The following is a 21,978-nucleotide window of genomic DNA, read 5'->3' on the forward strand; positions in this document are numbered from 1 at the left end:
GGGTTAGGTTTAAGTTTAAGGGTTAGGTTAAGGCTTAGGGGTTACTTTTAGGCTTCGAGGTTAGGTATAGGGGTTAGATCTAGGGGTTAGGTTTAGGCTTAGGTTTATGGATCAGTTGTTGGTCCCGAAAAAGTACTCACAAGCATAGTAAGTGTGTGTGTGTGTGTGTGTGCCTGCATTCATCCAGTGCATTCAGTGTGAGTGTGCAGGGTATTGTCCCCTCTGTGCTTCTCTTGGTGCAGTGGAGAGGACTTTCTCTGGAAACTTCTCTCTCTGTTTCGTGCAAAAGTAATAAATCACATCATGTCCTTTCAGCAGTAGTGGGACTGCGTCCCAAATGGGACCCTATTCCCTACATAGTGCACTACCTTTGACCAGAGCCCTATGGATAGTGCATTATATAGGGAACAGGGTGCCATTTGGATCAGAGACCTCCAGCCTCGACTCCTCTCTGTCCACCCGTGTTCAAAATGGCGCCCTATTCCCTACATAGTGCACTACTTTTGACTGGGGCCCATAGAGGGGGAATAGGATGCAGACTCGCGAGTCCTCCAAACCAGTCCATAGGGTTTCTGCTAAGCAGAAGACAGTGGACAGTAAAAGAGTATGAGGGAATAAGGACATGCGAAAGAGGACCGTTCTGAGGGCCTCGCGTGTGTGTGTGTGTGTGTGTGTGTGTAAATCTAAGGACACAGGAAAGAGGGCCGTTCTGGCTGTCCTATTTGCTTACAGGGAATAACGACTTCATACACTATATGTGCATCTGTCTGACTTCATACAGTATATGTGCATTTGTCTGTGTGATTAAAGGCGTCAGCAGGGTTCACATGTGACAAGGATAATGATGGGGCAGAAAGGAGAGGAGAGGGGTGGTGGAGAGGAGAGTGGTGGAGGGGTGGAGTGGTGGAGAGTGGTGGAGAGGGGTGGAGTGGTGGAGAGGAGAGTGGTGGAGGGGTGGAGTGGTGGAGAGGAGAGGGGTGGAGAGTGGTGGAGGGGTGGAGTGGTGGAGAGGGGTGGGGTGGAGAGGAGAGGGGTGGGGTGGAGAGTGGTGGAGTGGTGGAGAGGAAAGGGGTGGAAAGTGGTGGAGGGGTGGAGTGGTGGAGAGGAGAGTGGTGGAGGGGTGGAGTGGTGGAGAGGAGAGGGGTGGAGAGGCGAGGGGTGGAGGGGTGGAGTGGTGGAGAGGAGAGTGGTAGAGAGGGGTGGAGAGTGGTGGAGGGGTGGAGTGGTGGAGAGGAGAGGGGTGGAGAGGAGAGTGGTGGTGGAGTGGTGGAGAGGATAGTGGTGGAGAGTGGTGGGGTGGAGTGGTGGAGAGGAGAGGAGAGGAGAGGAGAGGAGAGGAGAAAAAAGAAAAGAAAAGAGAGGAGGGAGGAGATGAGGAGAGAGGGTAGGGGATAGGAGAGAGGAGGAGGCAGGAGAGGAGAGAGGAGGAGTGGGGTGGAGTGGTGGAGAGTAGAGGGGTGGAGTGGAGTGGTCTAGAGGGGTGGAGTGGTGGAGAGGGGTGGAGTGGTGGAGAGGAGAGGGGTGGAGAGTGGTGGAGAGGAGAGGGGTGGAGAGGAGTGGAATGGTGGAGTGGAGTGGAATGGTGGAGTGGAGAGGGGTGGAGTGGTGGAGAGGAGAGGGGTGGAGTGGTGGAGAGGAGAGGGGTGGAGAGGGGTGGAGAGGAGAGTGGTGGAGAGGAGAGGGGTGGAGTGGTGGAGAGGAGAGGGGTGGAGTGGTGGAGAGGAGAGGGGTGGAGTGAAGTGTCTGCTACTGTAGTATCTGCTACTGTGGGAAGACGTATCTGCTACTGTAGTAAGAAGTATCTGCTACTGTAGTATCTGCTACTGTAGGAAGAAGTATCTGCTACTGTAGTATCTGCTACTGTAGGAAGACGTATCTGCTACTGTAGGAAGAGGTATCTGCTACTGTAGTATCTGCTACTGTAGGAAGAGGTATCTGCTACTGTAGTATCTGCTACTGTAGGAAGAAGTATCTGCTACTGTAGGAAGAAGTATCTGCTACTGTAGGAAGACGTATCTGCTACTGTAGTATCTGCTATTGTAGGAAGACGTATCTGCTACTGTAGTATCTGCTACTGTAGGAAGAAGTATCTGCTACAGTAGGAAGACGTATCTGCTACTGTAGGAAGAAGTATCTGCTACTGTAATATCTGCTACTGTAGGAAGAAGTATCTGCTACTGTAGTATCTGCTAATGTAGGAAGAAGTATCTGCTACTGTAGTATCTGCTACTGTAGGAAGAAGTATCTGCTACTGTAGGAAGACGTATCTGCTACTGTAGTATCTGCTACTGTAGGAAGAAGTATCTGCTACTGTAGTATCTGCTACTGTAGTGTCTGTTACCACCGTGGTAGGCTACCTCCCAGACAACCTGCGGAATTGCTCCAGCAAACTGTTCAATGCCCAGTCATGCCATTCAGGCAACGTTTGGACCCCCTCCCTAAGGCGGGAATAGATGGCACAGCTGGCCTCGGGTCTGCTGGGTCAGTCATGGCCAGTTCGTAGTATCAGGGATCAAGGTAAGACCCAGATTCAGACTGTGTCGAAGTAACAATGTTTATTACAGCAACAGGGGGCAAAGGTACAGGACGGCAGGCAGAGTCAGGGTCAGGGGCAGGCAGAGTGGTCAGGTGGGCGGGCTCGGGGTCAGAACAGGCAAGAGTCAAAACCAGGAGGACAAGAAAAGAGAGACTGGGGAACAGCAGGAGCTGATACAAAGACGCTGGTTGACTTGATAAGCAAGACGAACTGGCAACAGACAAACAGAGAACACCGGCATAAATACACTGGGGATAATGGGGAAACTGGGAGACACCTGGGGGGGAGGGGGGGGTGGGACAATCACAAAGACAGGTGAAACAGATGAGGCGTGTTATGTGTTATATGTTATTGGACCATAAACAGATTTGGCTCATTCATCTATATGGTAACCAGGCCTGGTATTCATAGCTGACTTTTGATAAATTACAACTGGAATTTATATAAAAATTGTATGTGGAGGCGTCATCAGCTGGAGCGCCCTTAGGTATGTATTTTTTTTTAAATAAATTCAATCAATCAATACTTGAATTTTGAAAAATCTCTTATAAAATGGGTAAAAGTTATGTATAGTAACCCTTGGTGTAAAATAGTAAATAATGGCTACATCTCAGAAAGTATTAAACTGTCAAGAGGAGTAAAACAAGGTTGTCCACTATCAGCATATCTGTTTATTACGGCCATCGAAATGTTAGCTACCAAAAACCGATCCAACTATAATATCATGGGGTAATAAATTCAGGGCTTAAAAACAAAGGTGTCATTGTACTCTGATGATTCAACTTTTCGTTTAAATCCACAATTTGAATCCCTCCACAGCCACATAGAGGATCTAGATAATTTCTGTAACCTCTCTGGATTAAAAGCAAATTATGGTAGGTGTACTATATTACGTATTGGATCACCAAAAATGTTAACTTTTACATTACCGTGTAGTTTACCAATAAAATGGTCTGACGGTGAAGTGGACATACTCTGTATTCATATCCCAGAAGAAAGAAATTAACTCACTAGAATACATTTTAATAGAAAGTTAGCAAAAATAGATTAGATCTTGCTACCATGGAAAGTAAAATGTCTATTTGTGGAAAATCACCCTGATGAACTCTTTAGTCATATCCCAGTTTACCTACAGTGCCTTGCGAAAGTATTCAGTCTCTCGATGTGCAAAACTGATAGAGACATACCCCAAGCGACTTACAGCTGTAATCGCAGCAAAAGGTGGCGCTACAAAGTATTAACTTAAGGGGGCTGAATAATTTTGCACGCCCAATTTTTCAGTTTTTGATTTGTTAAAAAAGTTTGAAATATCCAATAAATGTCGTTCCACTTCATGATTGTGTCCCCCTTGTTGTTGATTCTTCACACAAAAATACAGTTTTATATCTTTATGTTTGAAGCCTGAAATGTGGCAAAAGGTCGCAAAGTTCAAGGGGGCCGAATACTTTCGCAAGGCACTGTAAGCTGGTATGTCGATGTCCTGGGAAATGTTCTTGTTACTTACAACCTCATGCTAATCACATTATCCTACGTCAGCTTAACTGTCACTTGGGGGTGGGGCCTGCCTACACCTAACGATTTGTTTTTTAAAAATTATATGAGCAAAACATATTGCAGTTTATTTGGAATGGCAACACAGACAAAATTAAATGGGCCTATTTTTATAATGTATATACATTTGGAGGGCAGAAATGTGTAAATATTATAGCATTAGACCTCTCACTAAAGGCTTCAGTCATACAAAAGCTATAGTTAAATCCAAACTGGTTCTCTAGCAGATTAGTAAGACTGTCTCACCCCCGTGTTCAAGAATGGCCTTTTTTCATTTATTCAGATTACAACCTCTCACTTTCAGTTATTTGACAACGAAATCAAAATATTGCTATTTTTAAAACAAGCCATTGAAAGTTTGTTGCAATTTCAGTTTATTTCCACCAGAAAACACAGAATAAATATTATAACAAATATTAAGGTTAAACTCAAATATACTTAATTGATCATTATTATTCAAAATATATATTTTTATTTATTATAAAAATTTAAAAAAGAAATATAGGGCCTCCGAAGTGGCACTGTGGTCTAAGACACTGCATCGCAGTGCTAGCTGTGCCACTGGTCCTTGTTCAAGTCCAGGCTCGGTTGCAGCCGGCCGTGACCGGGAGACCCATCAGGCGGTGCAAAATTGGCCCAGCATCGTCCAGGTTAGGGGGAGGGTTTGACTGGCTGAAATGTCCTTGTCCCATTGCACTCTAGCACCTCCTTGTGGTGGGTCCGGTGCATGCACACTGACTTTGGTTTGCCAATTGTACAGTGTTTCCTCTGACACATTAGTGCAGCTGGCATCCAGGTTAAGCGAGCAGTGTGTCAAGAAGTAGTGCGACTTGGCAGGGTCGTGAATTCTCATAGGGACTCCCAGTGGGTCGCTGAGAAGGTCGCTGTCCACCGCCCTGTGGTGCTGGAACAGACCCACGCAATTCTGGTTCTGTTGCTGTTCGCTTCAATGTCACTGAAACCTATTTTTACCACAAATTATTTTATTTCTTATTAAGAACTTTTCATATTGTATAGAATAGGCCTACTTACATTATTAATCGAATGAAATAGTTTCTAAATTAATAAATAAATGGTAGGTCATCAGTGTTGGGGACTAGTGAACAACATGTATGTAGTTCAACGAGTAATTTAACTACATTTTGCAGTAGCTTGGTGGTAGTTGAACTCAATTCAAATCTTGGTAGTGTTTTCAGTAATTAACAACTGTTTTACCATGGTGCGGTGTAGCTAACTACTGGAACTACACACTACTGTTTTACCATGTAGCGGTGTAGCTAACTACTGGAACTACACACTACTGTTTTACCATGTAGCGGTGTAGCTAACTACTGGAACTACACACTACTGTTTTACCATGTAGCGATGTGGCTAACTACTGGAACTACACACTACTGTTTTACCATGTAGCGGTGTAGCTAACTACTGGAACTACACACTACTGTTTTACCATGTAGCGGTGCAGCTAACTACTGGAACTACACACTACTGTTTTACCATGTAGCGGTGCAGCTAACTACTGGAACTACACACTACTGTTTTACCATGTAGCGGTGCAGCTAACTACTGGAACTACACACTACTGTTTTACCATGTAGCTAACTATTGGAACTACACACTACTGTTTTACTGTGTAGCTAACTACTGGAACTACACACTACTGTTTTACCGTGTAGCTAACTACTGGAACTACACACTACTGTTTTACCATGTATCGGTGTAGCTAACTACTGGAACTACACACTACTGTTTTACCATGTAGTGGTGTAGCTAACTACTGGAACTACACACTACTGTTTTACCATGTAGCTAACTATTGGAACTACACACTACTGTTTTACCGTGTAGCTAACTACTGGAACTACACACTACTGTTTTACCGTGTAGCTAATTACTGGAACTACACACTACTGTTTTACCATGTAGCTAACTATTGGAACTACACACTACTGTTTTACCGTGTAGCTAACTACTGGAACTACACACTACTGTTTTACCATGTATCGGTGTAGCTAACTACTGGAACTACACACTACTGTTTTACCATGTAGCGGTGTAGCTAACTACTGGAACTACACACTACTGTTTTACCGTGTAGCTAACTATTGGAACTACACACTACTGTTTTACCGTGTAGCTAACTACTGGAACTACACACTACTGTTTTACCGTGTAGCTAACTACTGGAACTACACACTACTGTTTTACCATGTAGCTAACTATTGGAACTACACACTACTGTTTTACCGTGTAGCTAACTACTGGAACTACACACTACTGTTTTACCATGTAGCGATGTAGCTAACTACTGGAACTACACACTACTGTTTTACCATGTAGTGGTGCAGCTAACTACTGGAACTACACACTACTGTTTTACCATGTAGCGGTGCAGCTAACTACTGGAACTACACACTACTGTTTTACCATGTAGCGGTGTAGCTAACTACTGGAACTACACACTACTGTTTTACCATGTAGCGATGTAGCTAACTACTGGAACTACACACTACTTCATTTTTTTGTAAAAAGAACAGAAAACATGGCTGAAGTAGGCAAGAATTTCAGACTTCAGACCTGCCTAATCTCACTTGATTACACATTCAGCGAACATCTGACACCAGCATGATCAGTTTTTTTGGCAATTTGTGGTGTATGGTATTTCAAATTTATTACAGATACCCGAATTGATCATGAAGTAGTTTTTTTGGAGATAGTGAACTACTTTTTAAAAGTAAGAGTAGCTTTAGTGTAGCGTAGCTTCTTCCAGTGTGTAGTAACTGTTTTCAGAGTAGCTTCCCCAATCCCCAACACGTCATAGGCTACAGTTCATGACAGGTACAATAGAATCAAATGTGTTTTTACACAATGGAGAAGGGCAGTAGGATATAAGGTTTCGAAGTAGCGCCGATGTAAGACCGCATAAGTAAATGCAACAAGATCCTCAAAATGTATTATTAATTCGTCCTTTTCAAATACTACCCCCCCCCCCCCCCCCCTCCTTCCCTCTCCTCTCTGTGCCTCTTTCTGACTATACATAGCCAACACACTCTCCCCTACCTCACGCACGGACGCTTGAACCAACGCAGCAGTACAGACCGTTTTTCACAGACTGTTTTCCAGCAAAGTCCCCGCGGTCCCGGAGAAAGGAAGGAAGGAGTAAATAAAAATAATGTTTAAATCCTGACTAAAAATCGAATGGATTGGCGATCTATTCTGAGAGCTAATACGATTAGAGGAGTCTAGTCTTGGTACTGTCATTGCGGACATGGCTCTTAGTCGCGGTATGGCACCTTTCTCTCAGTTCCTCGGGGAGTGTTTCCCCTGTCAGTCCTTCGCCGCTACTGGAAATGGCGTTGAGATGCTGCTGAACAAGGAAGACGCAGTGAAGGCAGACTCTGCCAGGGAATAAACTACTACGAATATATGATTACCTATGTTTTTATTTGGGTTGGATTCTTAGTAGCGGTGGACAATACCATGGTGAATTACCAGAAATATATTACTGTTATGCAGCTGGCTCTGGGGGTGACCTCCTACAACAAAGAACATCATCTTCCTCCCAGGAAATCGTTGTGGTGAGTATGAATATGACTTAGTGCTTCTGCTGCCTGCTGCTGCGGATGATTCAGAATCATTATGGGATGCCGCCAGCCAGGCAGTTCAGGTTGAGCTGAGTAGATCAGGAGGGGGATACTATAGAGAGGGGAATCCGGCAACGCGCCAAGCTGTCGCCTCCCGCACATCCTTTTATAATAAGAGGGTCATTGTTGGAGAAGAAAACAAAGAGAAAACCGTTATAAGATACGGTAGCTTGAGCAGACTAAATCTGCAAGATGAGCATTTTGTGTTTGTTTCACTGTGAACCATCCAGTGACTTTATCTACCGCGGCCAGCCAGACCCCCCCCCCCCCCCCCTCTCTCTCTATGCACAGTGTTGCAATCAATAGGCTACAACAGCCTACTCTAGTGCTAGTCGATATGCTGTAAACTAGGTATATTCCGCATGCCCTGAGTTTGCGTGCGTGTATGTATGTATGCGCGTGTGTTTGTTTGTTTGTTTCCGTGGGCGCGTGCATTAACGTGTACACTAGGGGTGGGGGATAGGCTATCAAGGAGCCAGTGTTTTATAGCGTTTTTTTTATACAATAAAGCTATCCAAGTTGAGTGTATTTGTTCAATGCGTTATAGGCTTGTCATTGTTATTTCTGCTCCTCTGTAACCTCATGCTTCTGCTCCTCTGTAACCTCATGCGTCTGCTCCTCTGTAATCTTCTGCTCCTCTGTCACCTTCTGCTCCTCTGGAACCTTCTGCTCCTCTGTAACCTCATGCTTCTGCTCCTCTGTAACCGCATGCTCCTCTGTAACCTCATGCTTCTGCTCCTCTGTAACCTTCTGCTCCTCTGTAACCTTCTGCTCCTCTGTAACCTTCTGCTCCTCTGTCACCTTCTGCTCCTCTGGAACCTTCTGCTCCTCTGTAATGTCATGCTCCTCTGTAACCTTCTGCTCCTCTGGAACCTTCTGCTCCTCTGGAACCTTCTGCTCCTCTGGAACCTCATGCTCCTCTGGAACCTCATGTTCCTCTGGAACCTCATGCTTCTGCTCCTCTGTAATGTCATGCTCCTCTGTAACCTTCTGCTCCTCTGTAACCTCATGCTCCTCTGTAACCATCTGCTCCTCTAACCTTCTGCTCCTCTGTAATGTCATGCTCCTCTAACCTTCTGCTCCTCTGTAACCTCATGCTCCTCTGTAACCTTCTGCTCCTCTGTAACCTCATGCTCCTCTGTAACCTTCTGTTCCTCTGTAACCTCATGCTCCTCTGTAACCTCATGCTCCTCTGTAACCTCATGCTCCTCTGTAACCTCATGCTCCTCTGTAACCTTCTGCTCCTCTGTAACCTCATGCTCCTCTGTAACCTTCTGCTCCTCTGTAACCTCATGCTCCTCTGTAACCTTCTGCTCCTCTGTAATGTCATGCTCCTCTAACATTCTGTTCCTCTGTAACCTCATGCTCCTCTGTAACCTTCTGCTCCTCTGTAACCTTCTGCTCCACTGTAACCTCATGCTCCTCTGTAATGTCATGCTCCTCTGTAACCTTCTGCTCCTCTGTAACCTTCTGCTCCTCTAACCTTCTGCTCCTCTGTAACCTTCTGCTCCTCTGTAATGTCATGCTTGAATCTATGCTTCTTAAGTTCACTGACAGTTCAGCTACTTTCTCATATACACTTTCATTATCTAATCAATTGCATACAGTCCTGTGTTAAATAATCAATCACTCCCTATGTAAATTACAGTAAATGTAAGTAATTCATTAATAAAGATTTAAAATGGAAAAAATATATTTTCCTGTCCTGGTTTTTCTTGTCCGTTGTAAAACTGTGAAGTGCAGCAGATCAGCAGGCCTTTATCACCCTACCCCTTTGTGTCCCAAATGGCACCCTATTCCCTACGTAGTGCACTACTTTTGACCCAGAGTAGTGCACTACGTTTGACCCAGAGTAGTGCACTACATAGGGAATAGGGTGCCATTTGGGACAACATAGGACCCCTCTCATCTACATCTTCATTAAAACATTCATACTCTTCTCTGTGTGGTTGTGCCTTCTTTCCTTCTTCCCTCCATTTCAAATCAAACGGCTTTCATGTATTTCTTTTTTTGCATAATTAAAGCATTATGTGTGATTCTACCTCCAGGGCCTGTAGAAACGCATCTCACAGTAGAGGAGTGCTGATCTAGGATCCTTTTTGCCTTTTAAATCATAATGAATAAGATTACATGGACGGGGGGGGGGGGGGGGGGGGTCTGATCCTAGATCAGCACACAATGTCCTTTATTTAACTAGACAAGTCGGTTAAGAACAAATTCTTATTTACAATGACGGCCTACCCCCCTCGGCCAAACCCGGACGACGCTGGGCCAATTGTGCGCCGCCCTATGGGTCTCCCAATCTAATCTGGTTGCGATACAGCCTGGAATTAAACCAGGGTCTGTAGTGACACCTCTAGCACTGAGATGCAGTGCCTTAAACCACTGCACCACCCGGGAGTCCTACTCTGAGACCAGGTCTTTCCCATCCTGTCCTGTCAGACAAGGGGTACTGATCTTGGACCAGGTCTTTCCCGTACTGTCCTGTCCTGTCAGACAAGGGGTACTGATTTTGGACCAGGTCTTTCCCATCCTGTCCTGTCAGACAAGGGGTACTGATCTTGGACCAGGTCTTTCCCGTACTGTCCTGTCCTGTCAGACAAGGGGTACTGATCTTGGACCAGGTCTTTCCCGTCCGTGTAATCTGATTCATCACTCCTACAGACGCAGAAAAACGATCCGTCTTATAAATGTCACTCACTGTTGCGGTAAGCAGAAAATCTCTGTAGTCTGTAGCTGTGGAGAGAGAGAGAGAAGGGTTTATGTGCTTACGACAAGATTACTATCCTGTTGAAAAGAAAACAAGACGGTTAATTTTTCAGTCAATAAACTCATCGGCACTGCTGCTTTTGTTAGTCTCTGTCTGACAAAACACAATGGGGGACAAATGTTCCCCCAGTAATGCTGTGACACTTTGGCATGGCTCCATAGTGGTTAGGATTATGTCTTTATCAACACTCAATTCCTATAAGAACTGATTAGAACAGAATAGTTTCAAATAGAAGAGAAAGATTCGATTGTATTTAAGCCCGTCTTAACAGTGGGGAGGCTCTCTGATCTCAGTGCAGGTCTAAGCCGGTCTAACAGTGGGGAGGCTCTCTGATCTCAGTGCAGGTCTAAGCCGGTCTAACAGTGGGGAGGCTCTCTGATCTCAGTGCAGGTCTAAGCCGGTCTTAACAGTGAGGAGGCTCTCTGATCTCAGTGCAGGTCTAAGCCGGTCTAACCGTGGGGAGGCTCTCTGATCTCAGTGCAGGTCTAAGCCGGTCTAACAGTGGGGAGGCTCTCTGATCTCAGTGCAGGTCTAAGCCGGTCTAACAGTGCAGAGGCTCTCTGATCTCAGTGCAGGTCTAAGCCGGTCTAACAGTGGGGAGGCTCTCTGATCTCAGTGCAGGTCTAAGCCGGTCTTAACAGTGAGGAGGCTCTCTGATCTCAGTGCAGGTCTAAGCCGGTCTAACCGTGGGGAGGCTCTCTGATCTCAGTGCAGGTCTAAGCCGGTCTAACAGTGGGGAGGCTGTCTGATCTCCTTCATTTTCTGTGCTCGTTAATAGTAAGGGTGCTAGATGATGTCATCCTATCTCCTTCACGTCATTGTATGGGGTTGTACTAACATCTGCCCCGCCACATCTCATGTTCTGTGCTCGTTAATAGTAACGGTGCTAGATGATGTCATCCTGTCTCCTTCACGTCATTGTATGGCAATGTACTGTTACCATCGGGTCTTATTCAACCTCCTCGCGTCTTGCTCTTGTAAACCCAGTACTCCCACTCATTCCACTCAATGTTCTGCATTGACTCAAATGGGAATGTCCATTCTAGTAACAATGTTTCTATCCATGAAACAGTACTCCAGTAACCAGAGAGGGATGAATGTCACCACATTCCATGCAGGGACCAACCATAGAAATACAATTCCTAGAATCCCCCCCCCCCCCCCCCCAGTTCCAGTCATTCAATTTTTATGGGACCGACTACCATGCGGGGCCGATCCCAGTTTGATCCCTATGAGTCCCGTTGGTCCTAACCCTTCAATGTTTGCAGACCTGTGAGGTAGAATCAATATGGTGGAATCTTTACCACTACCACCATCACAGAGTTTTCAAACCCAGAGGTGTAACATCGCCAACCACCATGGTGATGTGCTCCTGTATCCCCGGCAGCAGGGGTCAGGGGTCAGGGCAGTCTGTCAGCCTGTTGTTGCTCTGATCAAATGCAGCAGCTCTTTATCTCTAGGCCTGTTTAGTTAATCACATTCCTTAGTCATACTCTTATTAGCCTAATTCTTCCCCCGGGACAGAGAGGAGAGGAACAGAGGGCTCTGGTACAGAGAGGAGAGGAACAGAGGGCTCTGGTACAGAGAGGAGAGGAACAGGGGGCTCTGGTACAGAGAGGGGAGGAACAGGGGGCTCTGGTACAGAGAGGGGAGGAACAGGGGGATCTACCTACCAGTACTGTTACAGACCAGGCTATAGGTTACCTAGCTACCAGTACTGTTACAGACTATAGGTTACCTAGCTACCAGTACTGTTACAGACCAGACTATAGGTTACCTAGCTACCAGTACTGTTACAGACCAGGCTATAGGTTACCTACCAGTACTGTTACAGACCAGGCTATAGGTTACCTACCAGTACTGTTACAGACCAGACTATAGGTTACCTAGCTACCAGTACTGTTACAGACCAGGCTATAGGTTACCTACCAGTACTGTTACAGACCAGGCTATAGGTTACCTACCAGTACTGTTACAGACCAGACTATAGGTTACCTAGCTACCAGTACTGTTACAGACCAGGCTATAGGTTACCTACCAGTACTGTTACAGACCAGACTATAGGTTACCTAGCTACCAGTACTGTTACAGACCAGACTATAGGTTACCTAGCTACCAGTACTGTTACAGACCAGGCTATAGGTTACCTACCAGTACTGTTACAGACCAGGCTATAGGTTACCTACCAGTACTGTTACAGACCAGACTATAGGTTACCTAGCTACCAGTACTGTTACAGACCAGGCTATAGGTTACCTACCAGTACTGTTACAGACCAGACTATAGGTTACCTAGCTACCAGTACTGTTACAGACCAGACTATAGGTTACGTAGCTACCAGTACTGTTACAGAGCAGACTATAGGTTACCTAGCTACCAGTACTGTTACAGACCAGGCTATAGGTTACCTACCAGTACTGTTACAGACCAGGCTATAGGTTACCTACCAGTACTGTTACAGACCAGACTATAGGTTACCTAGCTACCAGTACTGTTACAGACCAGGCTATAGGTTACCTACCAGTACTGTTACAGACCAGACTATAGGTTACCTAGCTACCAGTACTGTTACAGACCAGACTATAGGTTACGTAGCTACCAGTACTGTTACAGACCAGACTATAGGTTACCTAGCTACCAGTACTGTTATAGACCAGGTTATAGGTTACCTACCTACCAGTACTGTTACAGACCAGACTATAGGTTACCTACCTACCAGTACTGTTACAGACCAGGGTATAGGTTACCTACCAGTACTGTTACAGACCAGACTATAGGTTACCTAGCTACCAGTACTGTTACAGACCAGACTATAGGTTACCTAGCTACCAGTACTGTTACAGACCAGACTATAGGTTACTTAGCTACCAGTACTGTTACAGACCAGACTATAGGTTACCTAGCTACCAGTACTGTTACAGACCAGACTATAGGTTACCTACCAGTACTGTTACAGACCAGACTATAGGTTACCTAGCTACCAGTACTGTTACAGACCAGACTATAGGTTACCTACCTACCAGTACTGTTACAGACCAGACTATAGGTTACGTAGCTACCAGTACTGTTACAGACCAGACTATAGGTTACCTAGCTACCAGTACTGTTATAGACCAGGTTATAGGTTACCTACCTACCAGTACTGTTACAGACCAGACTATAGGTTACCTACCTACCAGTACTGTTACAGACCAGGGTATAGGTTACCTACCAGTACTGTTACAGACCAGACTATAGGTTACCTAGCTACCAGTACTGTTACAGACCAGACTATAGGTTACCTAGCTACCAGTACTGTTACAGACCAGACTATAGGTTACTTAGCTACCAGTACTGTTACAGACCAGACTATAGGTTACCTAGCTACCAGTACTGTTACAGACCAGACTATAGGTTACCTACCTACCAGTACTGTTACAGACCCAACTGTAGGCTATAGGTTAATAAAAAATAATTGCTCTGTCGCCTTGGCTAAATTAAAACAAATTCCTGTGGCCCTGACGCTGAATAAAACAAAAGTACCATTTTCCTTCTATCATCCAGTTGTAGGCTGTGACCTAGTAGAAATTGGCTGCGTCCCACCAGTGGGTCCCGACCCTCCTTTTGGGAAACACGGGGCTAAACTGGACCATTCCGGCTCAGAATTAAAACCTCATACAACCTTTTGTCCTTCCTCCTCCTCCTCGTCGTTTAAGGTGGTCTGTTGCCGAATAAATTATAGCGTCAGAGCGTCTTCTCCGGTGACCATCGGTTACATCATCACTGAGGTCAAGCTGAGGACAGGTGGACGCACCTGCTACAACTTGCTCCGCCCCACAGGCCGGACAGTAAACACATTTGTTTTGTATTTAACCAGGTCAGAAGACATCTCACAGGGGAGACCTGGCAGAGAGGGCTGCTCAGTACAAAAACTAAACACACGTCATACAGGACCTTTGACCTAATGGAACAGAATCTGATGTTTAGATGATGTATTACATGTCTGGCTCTGGATTGAGACAAGACTGCTAAAATGACTCAAACACCAACCAACCTTCCACCCTCCCCCTCTGACTAGTGAGGATATGGATTTTTCAAAATAAATCTTGATTGAGTTAAAGACCGACCATTTTAGGATCACACATCTCTAATCAAACATTTCTTCGCAACGAAAGTTGTGGTCAGTCAACGACATTGTGGTTGTCATGTCAACTGATCATTTCACATTCTTAACTTCATCTTTTTGTTCTTAGACTGAAGCATTCACACAGCTCAATCATACGCTCGCTCTCATTTTTATGCAAAGCATATTGAAATATGTTCAGGCCGGCCCACATGTTAGGATTTATGGGATTTCAGCACCTGGTTGGTGACAGTATCTGACCACAGCTGAAATAACTTTTTGGCATGTTTATATAAGGTAAAGTCTAATAACAGGCTGAAACAACTTCATAATAAACCAAAAAAAAACTCACCATAAACCTCAACAACCTCACCATAACTCTCAACAACCTGACCATAAACCTCACCAACTTCACCATAAACCTCAACAATCTCAACATAAACCTCACCATAAACCTCAACAACCTGACCATAAACCTCAACAACCTTCCCATAAACCTCAACAACCTCACCATAAACCTCACCATAAACCTCAACAACCTTCCCATAAACCTCAACAACCTCACCATAAACCTCAACAACCTCACCATAAACCTCACCATAAACCTCAACAACCTCACCATAACTCTCAACAACCTGACCATAAACCTCACCAACTTCACCATAAACCTCAACAATCTCAACATAAACCTCACCATAAACCTCAACAACCTGACCATAAACCTCAACAACCTTCCCATAAACCTCGACAACCTCACCATAAACCTCACCATAAACCTCAACAACCTTCCCATAAACCTCAACAACCTCACCATAAACCTCAACAACCTCACCATAAACCTCACCATAAACCTCAACAATCTCAACATAAACCTCACCATAAACCTCAACAACCTGACCATAAACCTCAACAACCTTCCCATAAACCTCAACAACCTCACCATAAACCTCACCATAAACCTCAACAACCTTCCCATAAACCTCAACAACCTTCCCATAAACCTCAACAACCTCACCATAAACCTCAACAACCTCACCATAAACCTCACCATAAACCTCACCAACCTTCCCATAAACCTCAACAACCTCACCATAAACCTCAACAACCTCACCATAAACCTCACCATAAACCTCACCAACCTTCCCATAAACCTCAACAACCTTACCATAAACCTCACCATAAACCTCACCAACCTTCCCATAAACCTCAACAACCTCACCATAAACCTCAACAACCTGCCCATAAACCTCACCATAAACCTCAACAATCTTCCCATAAACCTCAACAACCTTCCCATAAACTTCAACAACCTCACCATAAGCTTCAACAACATGACCATAAAACCTCAACAACCTGACCATAAACCTCCTTGTATATTGTTAATGTTTTGCATAACATGCCAATACATACACAATCATTGAGTTTAAATGAAAAAATGAATAAGTCAACGTGCTTAGTGGATGGGCTTACAGTCATTTAGTCACAGGAAATGTTAGATACATCCACAGGAGATGTTTGCTAGCTTGCTTTTCTTAATATATATATATATATATATTTTTAAAGAAGGAAGAGGTTTGGTTGACATTTTAATATCTGCTCTGAGGCAATGTCTTGATGCGATGTTATCTTCCTCAGATAACCGCAGACTCATTTAGTAGTAGAACACGTGAATATCCCAAATGGATAAAAGGAGATTAGTCTTGCAGCAGAATCAGGAAAAGTATTTTATTATTCCAGTGCATTCAGTCTAGGGACGCTGAATACACAACATGAGTTCGCACTGCAGCACATGGTGGTGAAGGCTATATTAAATAGTCAACTAAATCAAAGCACATATAGTTGAGAGTGCCGAGTGTGTGTATTCCACGTGTGAGCGTTATGCATAGTGTTATGTATGAATGTTAATTTTAGCTCAATTCCACTTCTCCCGGTGTGTGTGTGTGTGTGTGTGTGGGGGGGGGGGGGGGGGGTGTGTATCAGAATCATCAACATACTGTACATTATAATATAGAGGATAAACAGTAAGCATGGTTTAGATATACATCACATTCCTATATTCACTGCATACGTTGCAAGGCCTGGGGCCTAGACTGAGGGACTAGGGGCCTAGACTGAGGGACTAGGGGCCTAGACTGAGGGACTAGGGGCCTAGACTGGGGGCCTAGACTAGGGGCCTAGACTGAGGGACTAGGGGCCTAGACTGAGGGACTAGGGGCCTAGACTGGGGGCCTAGACTGGGGGCCTAGACTGGGGGCCTAGACTGAGGGACTAGGGGCCTAGAATGAGGGACTAGGGGCCTAGACTGAGGGACTAGGGGCCTAGACTGGGGGCCTGGGGCCTAGACTAGGGGCCTGGGGCCTAGACTAGGGGCCTGGGGCCTAGACTAGGGGCCTGGGGCCTAGACTGGGGGCCTGGGGCCTAGACTAGGGGCCTGGGGCCTAGACTAGGGGCCTGGGGCCTAGACTGGGGGCCCGGGGCCTAGACTGGGGGCCTGGGGCCTATACTAGGGGTCTGGGGCCTAGACTGGGGGCCTGGGGCCTAGACTAGGGGCCTGGAGCCTAGACTGGGGGCCTGGGGCCTAGACTGGGGACCTAGACTGAGGGACTAGGGGCCTAGACTGAGGGACTAGGAGCCTGGGGCCTACACTGGAGGCCTAGACTGAGGGACTAGGGGCCTAGACTGAGGGACTAGGGGCCTAGACTGAGGGACTAGGAGCCTGGGGCCTACACTGGAGGCCTAGATTGAGGGACAGAGACTAAGGGCCTAGACTAAGGGATAGACCAAGGGGCTAGACTAAGGGCCAGACTAAGGGCTAGACTAAGGGGCTATAGTAAGGGCCTGGGGCCAAGACTAAGGGAAATTGGAACACTGGAATGTGAGATGTGATCTACACCTTGATTAGACTGATACAATTTTTTTTTTTACTTATTATTTTGTTGAATGATTTTCAATTTGAGTGTCAATATTTCTATATAGCCTACCCTTTGTCGTTGTGAAATAACACGAGTAGGACAGGTGTGGCTTCGTAACAATGATCACAAGAGCAGATGCTCAGGGATTTGACAGCTCCAATGCAGTTCCATCGCTGAAACAGTCATAAACATCAGCTTTGAGGGTGTTGCCCTTTAACGCTTGATCGGATTGAATTTAGGCCTAAGATGAATCTAGGCCTAAAATGAATCTAGGCCTAAAATGAATCTAGGCCTAAAATGAATCTAGGCCTAAAATGAATCTAGGCCTAAAATGAATCTAGGCCTAAAATGAATCTAGACCTAAGATGAATCTAGGCCTAAGATGAATCTAGGCCTAAAATGAATCTAGGCCTAAGATGAATCTAGGCCTAAAATGAATTTAGGCCTAAAATGAATCTAGACCTAAGATGAATCTAGGCCTAAGATGAATCTAGGCCTAAAATGAATCTAGGCCTAAGATGAATCTAGGCCTAAAATGAATTTAGGCCTAAGATGAATCTAGGCCTAAAATTAATTTAGGCCAGATGAATCTAGGCCTAAAATGAATTTAGGCCTAAAATGAATCTAGACCTAAGATGAATCTAGGCCTAAAATGAATTTAGGCCTAAGATGAATCTAGGCCTAAAATGAATTTAGGCCAGATGAATCTAGGCCTAAAATGAATTTAGGCCTAAGCGAAAGTGCTGATTGTGCAGAGTGCCGGTGCAGGTGTATATTGTTTAATGTGTGGATATTTATTCACCATGCGTGCACATTATACATGGTTTACTGTTCCATTACTCCATCTATGAACCGTTCCCTGTGCCTGCTCCCATTGGCCAGTGCTATGGGGACACAGTGAGTTACTTCCTGGTCTGCCAAACTCACATCTAGTGGTCAGACAGAGGGCTAAGACATGGATTGAAGAAGCTGCCAGTACTTATTTTAGTACTGCTAAAATTAGCCAGTAGGCCTACTGATGTTAATTTTACAGTGCCAGGCAGTGTTTTAGAGTGAATATTCCCATACATTAAATGTTTTTAAAAAGTTATGCACGCATGACTAAGTTGCTTTGGATGAAAGTGTCTGCTAAATGGCATGTACAGTATGAGTCAAATGTATGGACACAGCTACTCATTCAAGGGTTTTTATTTATTTGGGGGACTATTTTCTACATTGTAGAATAATAGTGAAGACATCAAACCTATGAAACAACACATTACACATTAACCAGGTGCATGAAGCAAAATGTACGCTTCTTAATAACAGAGTTTTACCTAACTGTAAAAAATACCCTGATCAAAGGTGGCTTGAAACTGAAACTTTGCTCAGTAAGAACCGTTATAAATTGTTGGAAGCATCCAGACTACCAGTGGGTTAACAGGCATTCTAATACACACTCTAGCTCATGTGTCACCCAGGCAACCAGAGGTAGATTTAACCAGGCAGAACCAGAGGTAGATTTAACCAGGCAGAACCAGAGGTAAATTTAACCAGGCAGAACCAGAGGTAGATTTAACCAGGCAGAACCAGAGGTAGATTTAACCACGCAGAACCAGAGGTAGATTTAACCACGCAGAACCAGAGGTAGATTTAACCACGCAGAACCAGAGGTAGATTTAACCACGCAGAACCAGAGGTAGATTTAACCACGCAGAACCAGAGGTAGATTTAACCAGGCAACAGAGGTAGATTTAACCAGGCAACACCAGAGGTAGATTTAACCAGGCAACACCAGAGGTAGATTTAACCAGGCAGAACCAGAGGTAGATTTAACCAGGCAGAACCACAGGTAGATTTAACCAGGCAGAACCAGAGGTAGATTTAAGCAGGCAGAACCAGAGGTAGATTTAACCAGGCAATACCAGAGGTAGATTTAACCAGGCAGAACCAGAGGTAGATTTAACCAGGCAGAACCAGAGGTAGATTTAACCAGGCTGAACCAAAGGTAGATTTAACCAGGCAGAACCAGAGGTAAATTTAACCAGGCAGAACCAGAGGTAGATTTAACCAGGCAGAACCAGAGGTAGATTTAACCAGGCAGAACCAGAGGTAGATTTAACCAGGCAGAACCAGATGTAGATTTAACCAGGCAGAACCAGATGTAGATTTAAGCAGGCAACAGAGGTAGATTTAACCAGGCAACACCAGAGGTAGATTTAACCAGGCAGAACCAGATGTAGATTTAACCAGGCAGAACCAGAGGTAGATTTAACCAGGCAGAACCACAGGTAGATTTAACCAGGCAGAACCAGAGGTAGATTTAAGCAGGCAGAACCAGAGGTAAATTTAACCAGGCAGAACCAGAGGTAGATTTAACCAGGCAGAACCAGAGGTAGATTTAACCAGGCAGAACCAGAGGTAGATTTAACCAGGCTGAACCAAAGGTAGATTTAACCAGGCAGAACCAGAGGTAAATTTAACCAGGCAGAACCAGAGGTAGATTTAACCAGGCAGAACCAGAGGTAGATTTAACCAGGCAGAACCAGAGGTAGATTTAACCAGGCAGAACCAGATGTAGATTTAACCAGGCAGAACCAGATGTAGATTTAAGCAGGCAGAACCAGAGGTAGATTTAACCAGGCAGAACCAGAGGTAGATTTAACCAGGCAGAACCAGAGGTAGATTTAACCAGGCAATACCAGAGGTAGATTTAACCAAGCAATACCAGAGGTAGATTTAACCAGGCAATACCAGAGGTAGATTTAACCAGGCAGAACCAGAGGTAGATTTAACCACGCAGAACCAGAGGTAGATTTAACCAGGCAATACCAGAGGTAGATTTAACCAAGCAATACCAGAGGTAGATTTAACCAGGCAATACCAGAGGTAGATTTAACCAGGCAGAACCAGAGGTAGATTTAACCACGCAGAACCAGAGGTAGATTTAACCAGGCAATACCAGAGGTAGATTTAACCAAGCAATACCAGAGGTAGATTTAACCAGGCAATACCAGAGGTAGATTTAACCAGGCAGAACCAGAGGTAGATTTAACCACGCAGAACCAGAGGTAGATTTAACCAGGCAATACCAGAGGTAGATTTAACCAAGCAATACCAGAGGTAGATTTAACCAGGCAATACCAGAGGTAGATTTAACCAGGCAGAACCAGAGGTAGATTTAACCAGGCAGAACCAGAGGTAGATTTAAGCAGGCAGAACCAGAGGTAGATTTAACCAGGCAGAACCAGAGGCTCTGTTCTCCAGCACTTTGGATTTGAGATGATGCAGACTGTCAGCTTTAATCTGAGGGTATTGTCATCTATATATCGGATGAACCATTTAGGAATTACAGCACATTTTGTACTTCGTCCCCCCATTTTAAGGGCCTGAAAGTATTGGGACAAATTCACTTATATGTGTATTAGAGTAGTGAACCCTGACTACATCAAGCTTGGATGCATTTGCTGTTTGTTCTGCTTGTGTTTAAAGACAATTTTGTGCCCAATAGAAATTCAGGGTAAATAATGTATTGTGTCATTCTGGAGTCACATTTATTGTAAATAAGAATAAAATATGTTTCTAAACACTTCGACATTAATGAGGATAATACCATGATTACAGATCATACTGAATGAATCGTGAATATTGATGTGTGATAAAGTTACAGAGGCATAAATGTAATACCCCCAAAATGCTAACCTCCCCTGTTATTGTAATGGTGAGATGTTAGCATGTCTTGAGGGTTTGATATAAAATGCTAACCTCCCCTGTTATTGTAATGGTGAGATGTTAGCATGTCTTGAGGGTTTGATATAAAATGCTAACCTCCCCTGTTATTGTAATGGTGAGAGGTTAGCATGTCTTGAGGGTTTGATCTGTGCGACTACACTAAATCAGAGTTACAGTTGGCAAACAGCTGTTCCTATTCCCTGTAGTCTTAAAAAAACATCCCCCTTCACATACACAACATACACACAAAAACATGCACACACACATACACACACACACACAAAAAAAACACACACACACACACACACACACACACACACACACACACACACACACACACACAAAAACACACACACACACACACACACACACACACACGAGTTAACTAGCGTAAATGAACTTTCCACTCTGTTGTTGTCAAGCCCTAAGGGTTAACTTCTGCAGCACCACATGTTCCCTTAGCTGGATTCCTGTTGTTTTAAATGTTTCCATTTACTTTGATCTGCTACATTTGTCTACCACAACAACAGAAGGACACAGTAATAAGCACAGTATAATTAGTTATACAGTAGACAGAGAAGAACAGTACCATTTTAACACTAGTGAGCCAAACTGAACCGAGGAGAGCTGCACTCTGGGAAAGTGTGTCACAACCTAGGAGGGGAAAACAATAGCTGAGTATGAACATAATAATATGAGCTGATTCATGTCTTCACTATGTGTGTGTTTTCAACACGACTGAGCTGAGCCCA

The 21,978-nt window shown here is 44.6% G+C and overlaps 1 protein-coding gene across 10 annotated transcripts in view; it reads left to right on the forward strand.

Annotated features, from left to right (window-relative positions):
• The first annotated feature begins 7,120 nt into the window (after positions 1–7,120).
• LOC110522713 (tight junction protein 1) overlaps positions 7,121–21,978 on the forward strand; it is a 179,497-nt gene continuing 164,639 nt past the window's right edge. For all 10 annotated transcript variants that reach the window (XM_036969348.2, XM_090231029.1, XM_090231030.1 and 7 more), the window contains exon 1: positions 7,121–7,665. In XM_036969348.2, the coding sequence (XP_036825243.2) occupies positions 7,514–7,665 (152 nt within the window). In that variant the 5' untranslated portion in view covers positions 7,121–7,513. The remainder of the gene's footprint in view (positions 7,666–21,978) is intronic.

Source organism: Oncorhynchus mykiss, chromosome 4, assembly GCF_057628025.1.
Source record: "Oncorhynchus mykiss isolate SJ-2025 chromosome 4, ASM5762802v1, whole genome shotgun sequence".
Classification (NCBI taxonomy): Eukaryota; Metazoa; Chordata; class Actinopteri; order Salmoniformes; family Salmonidae; genus Oncorhynchus; species Oncorhynchus mykiss.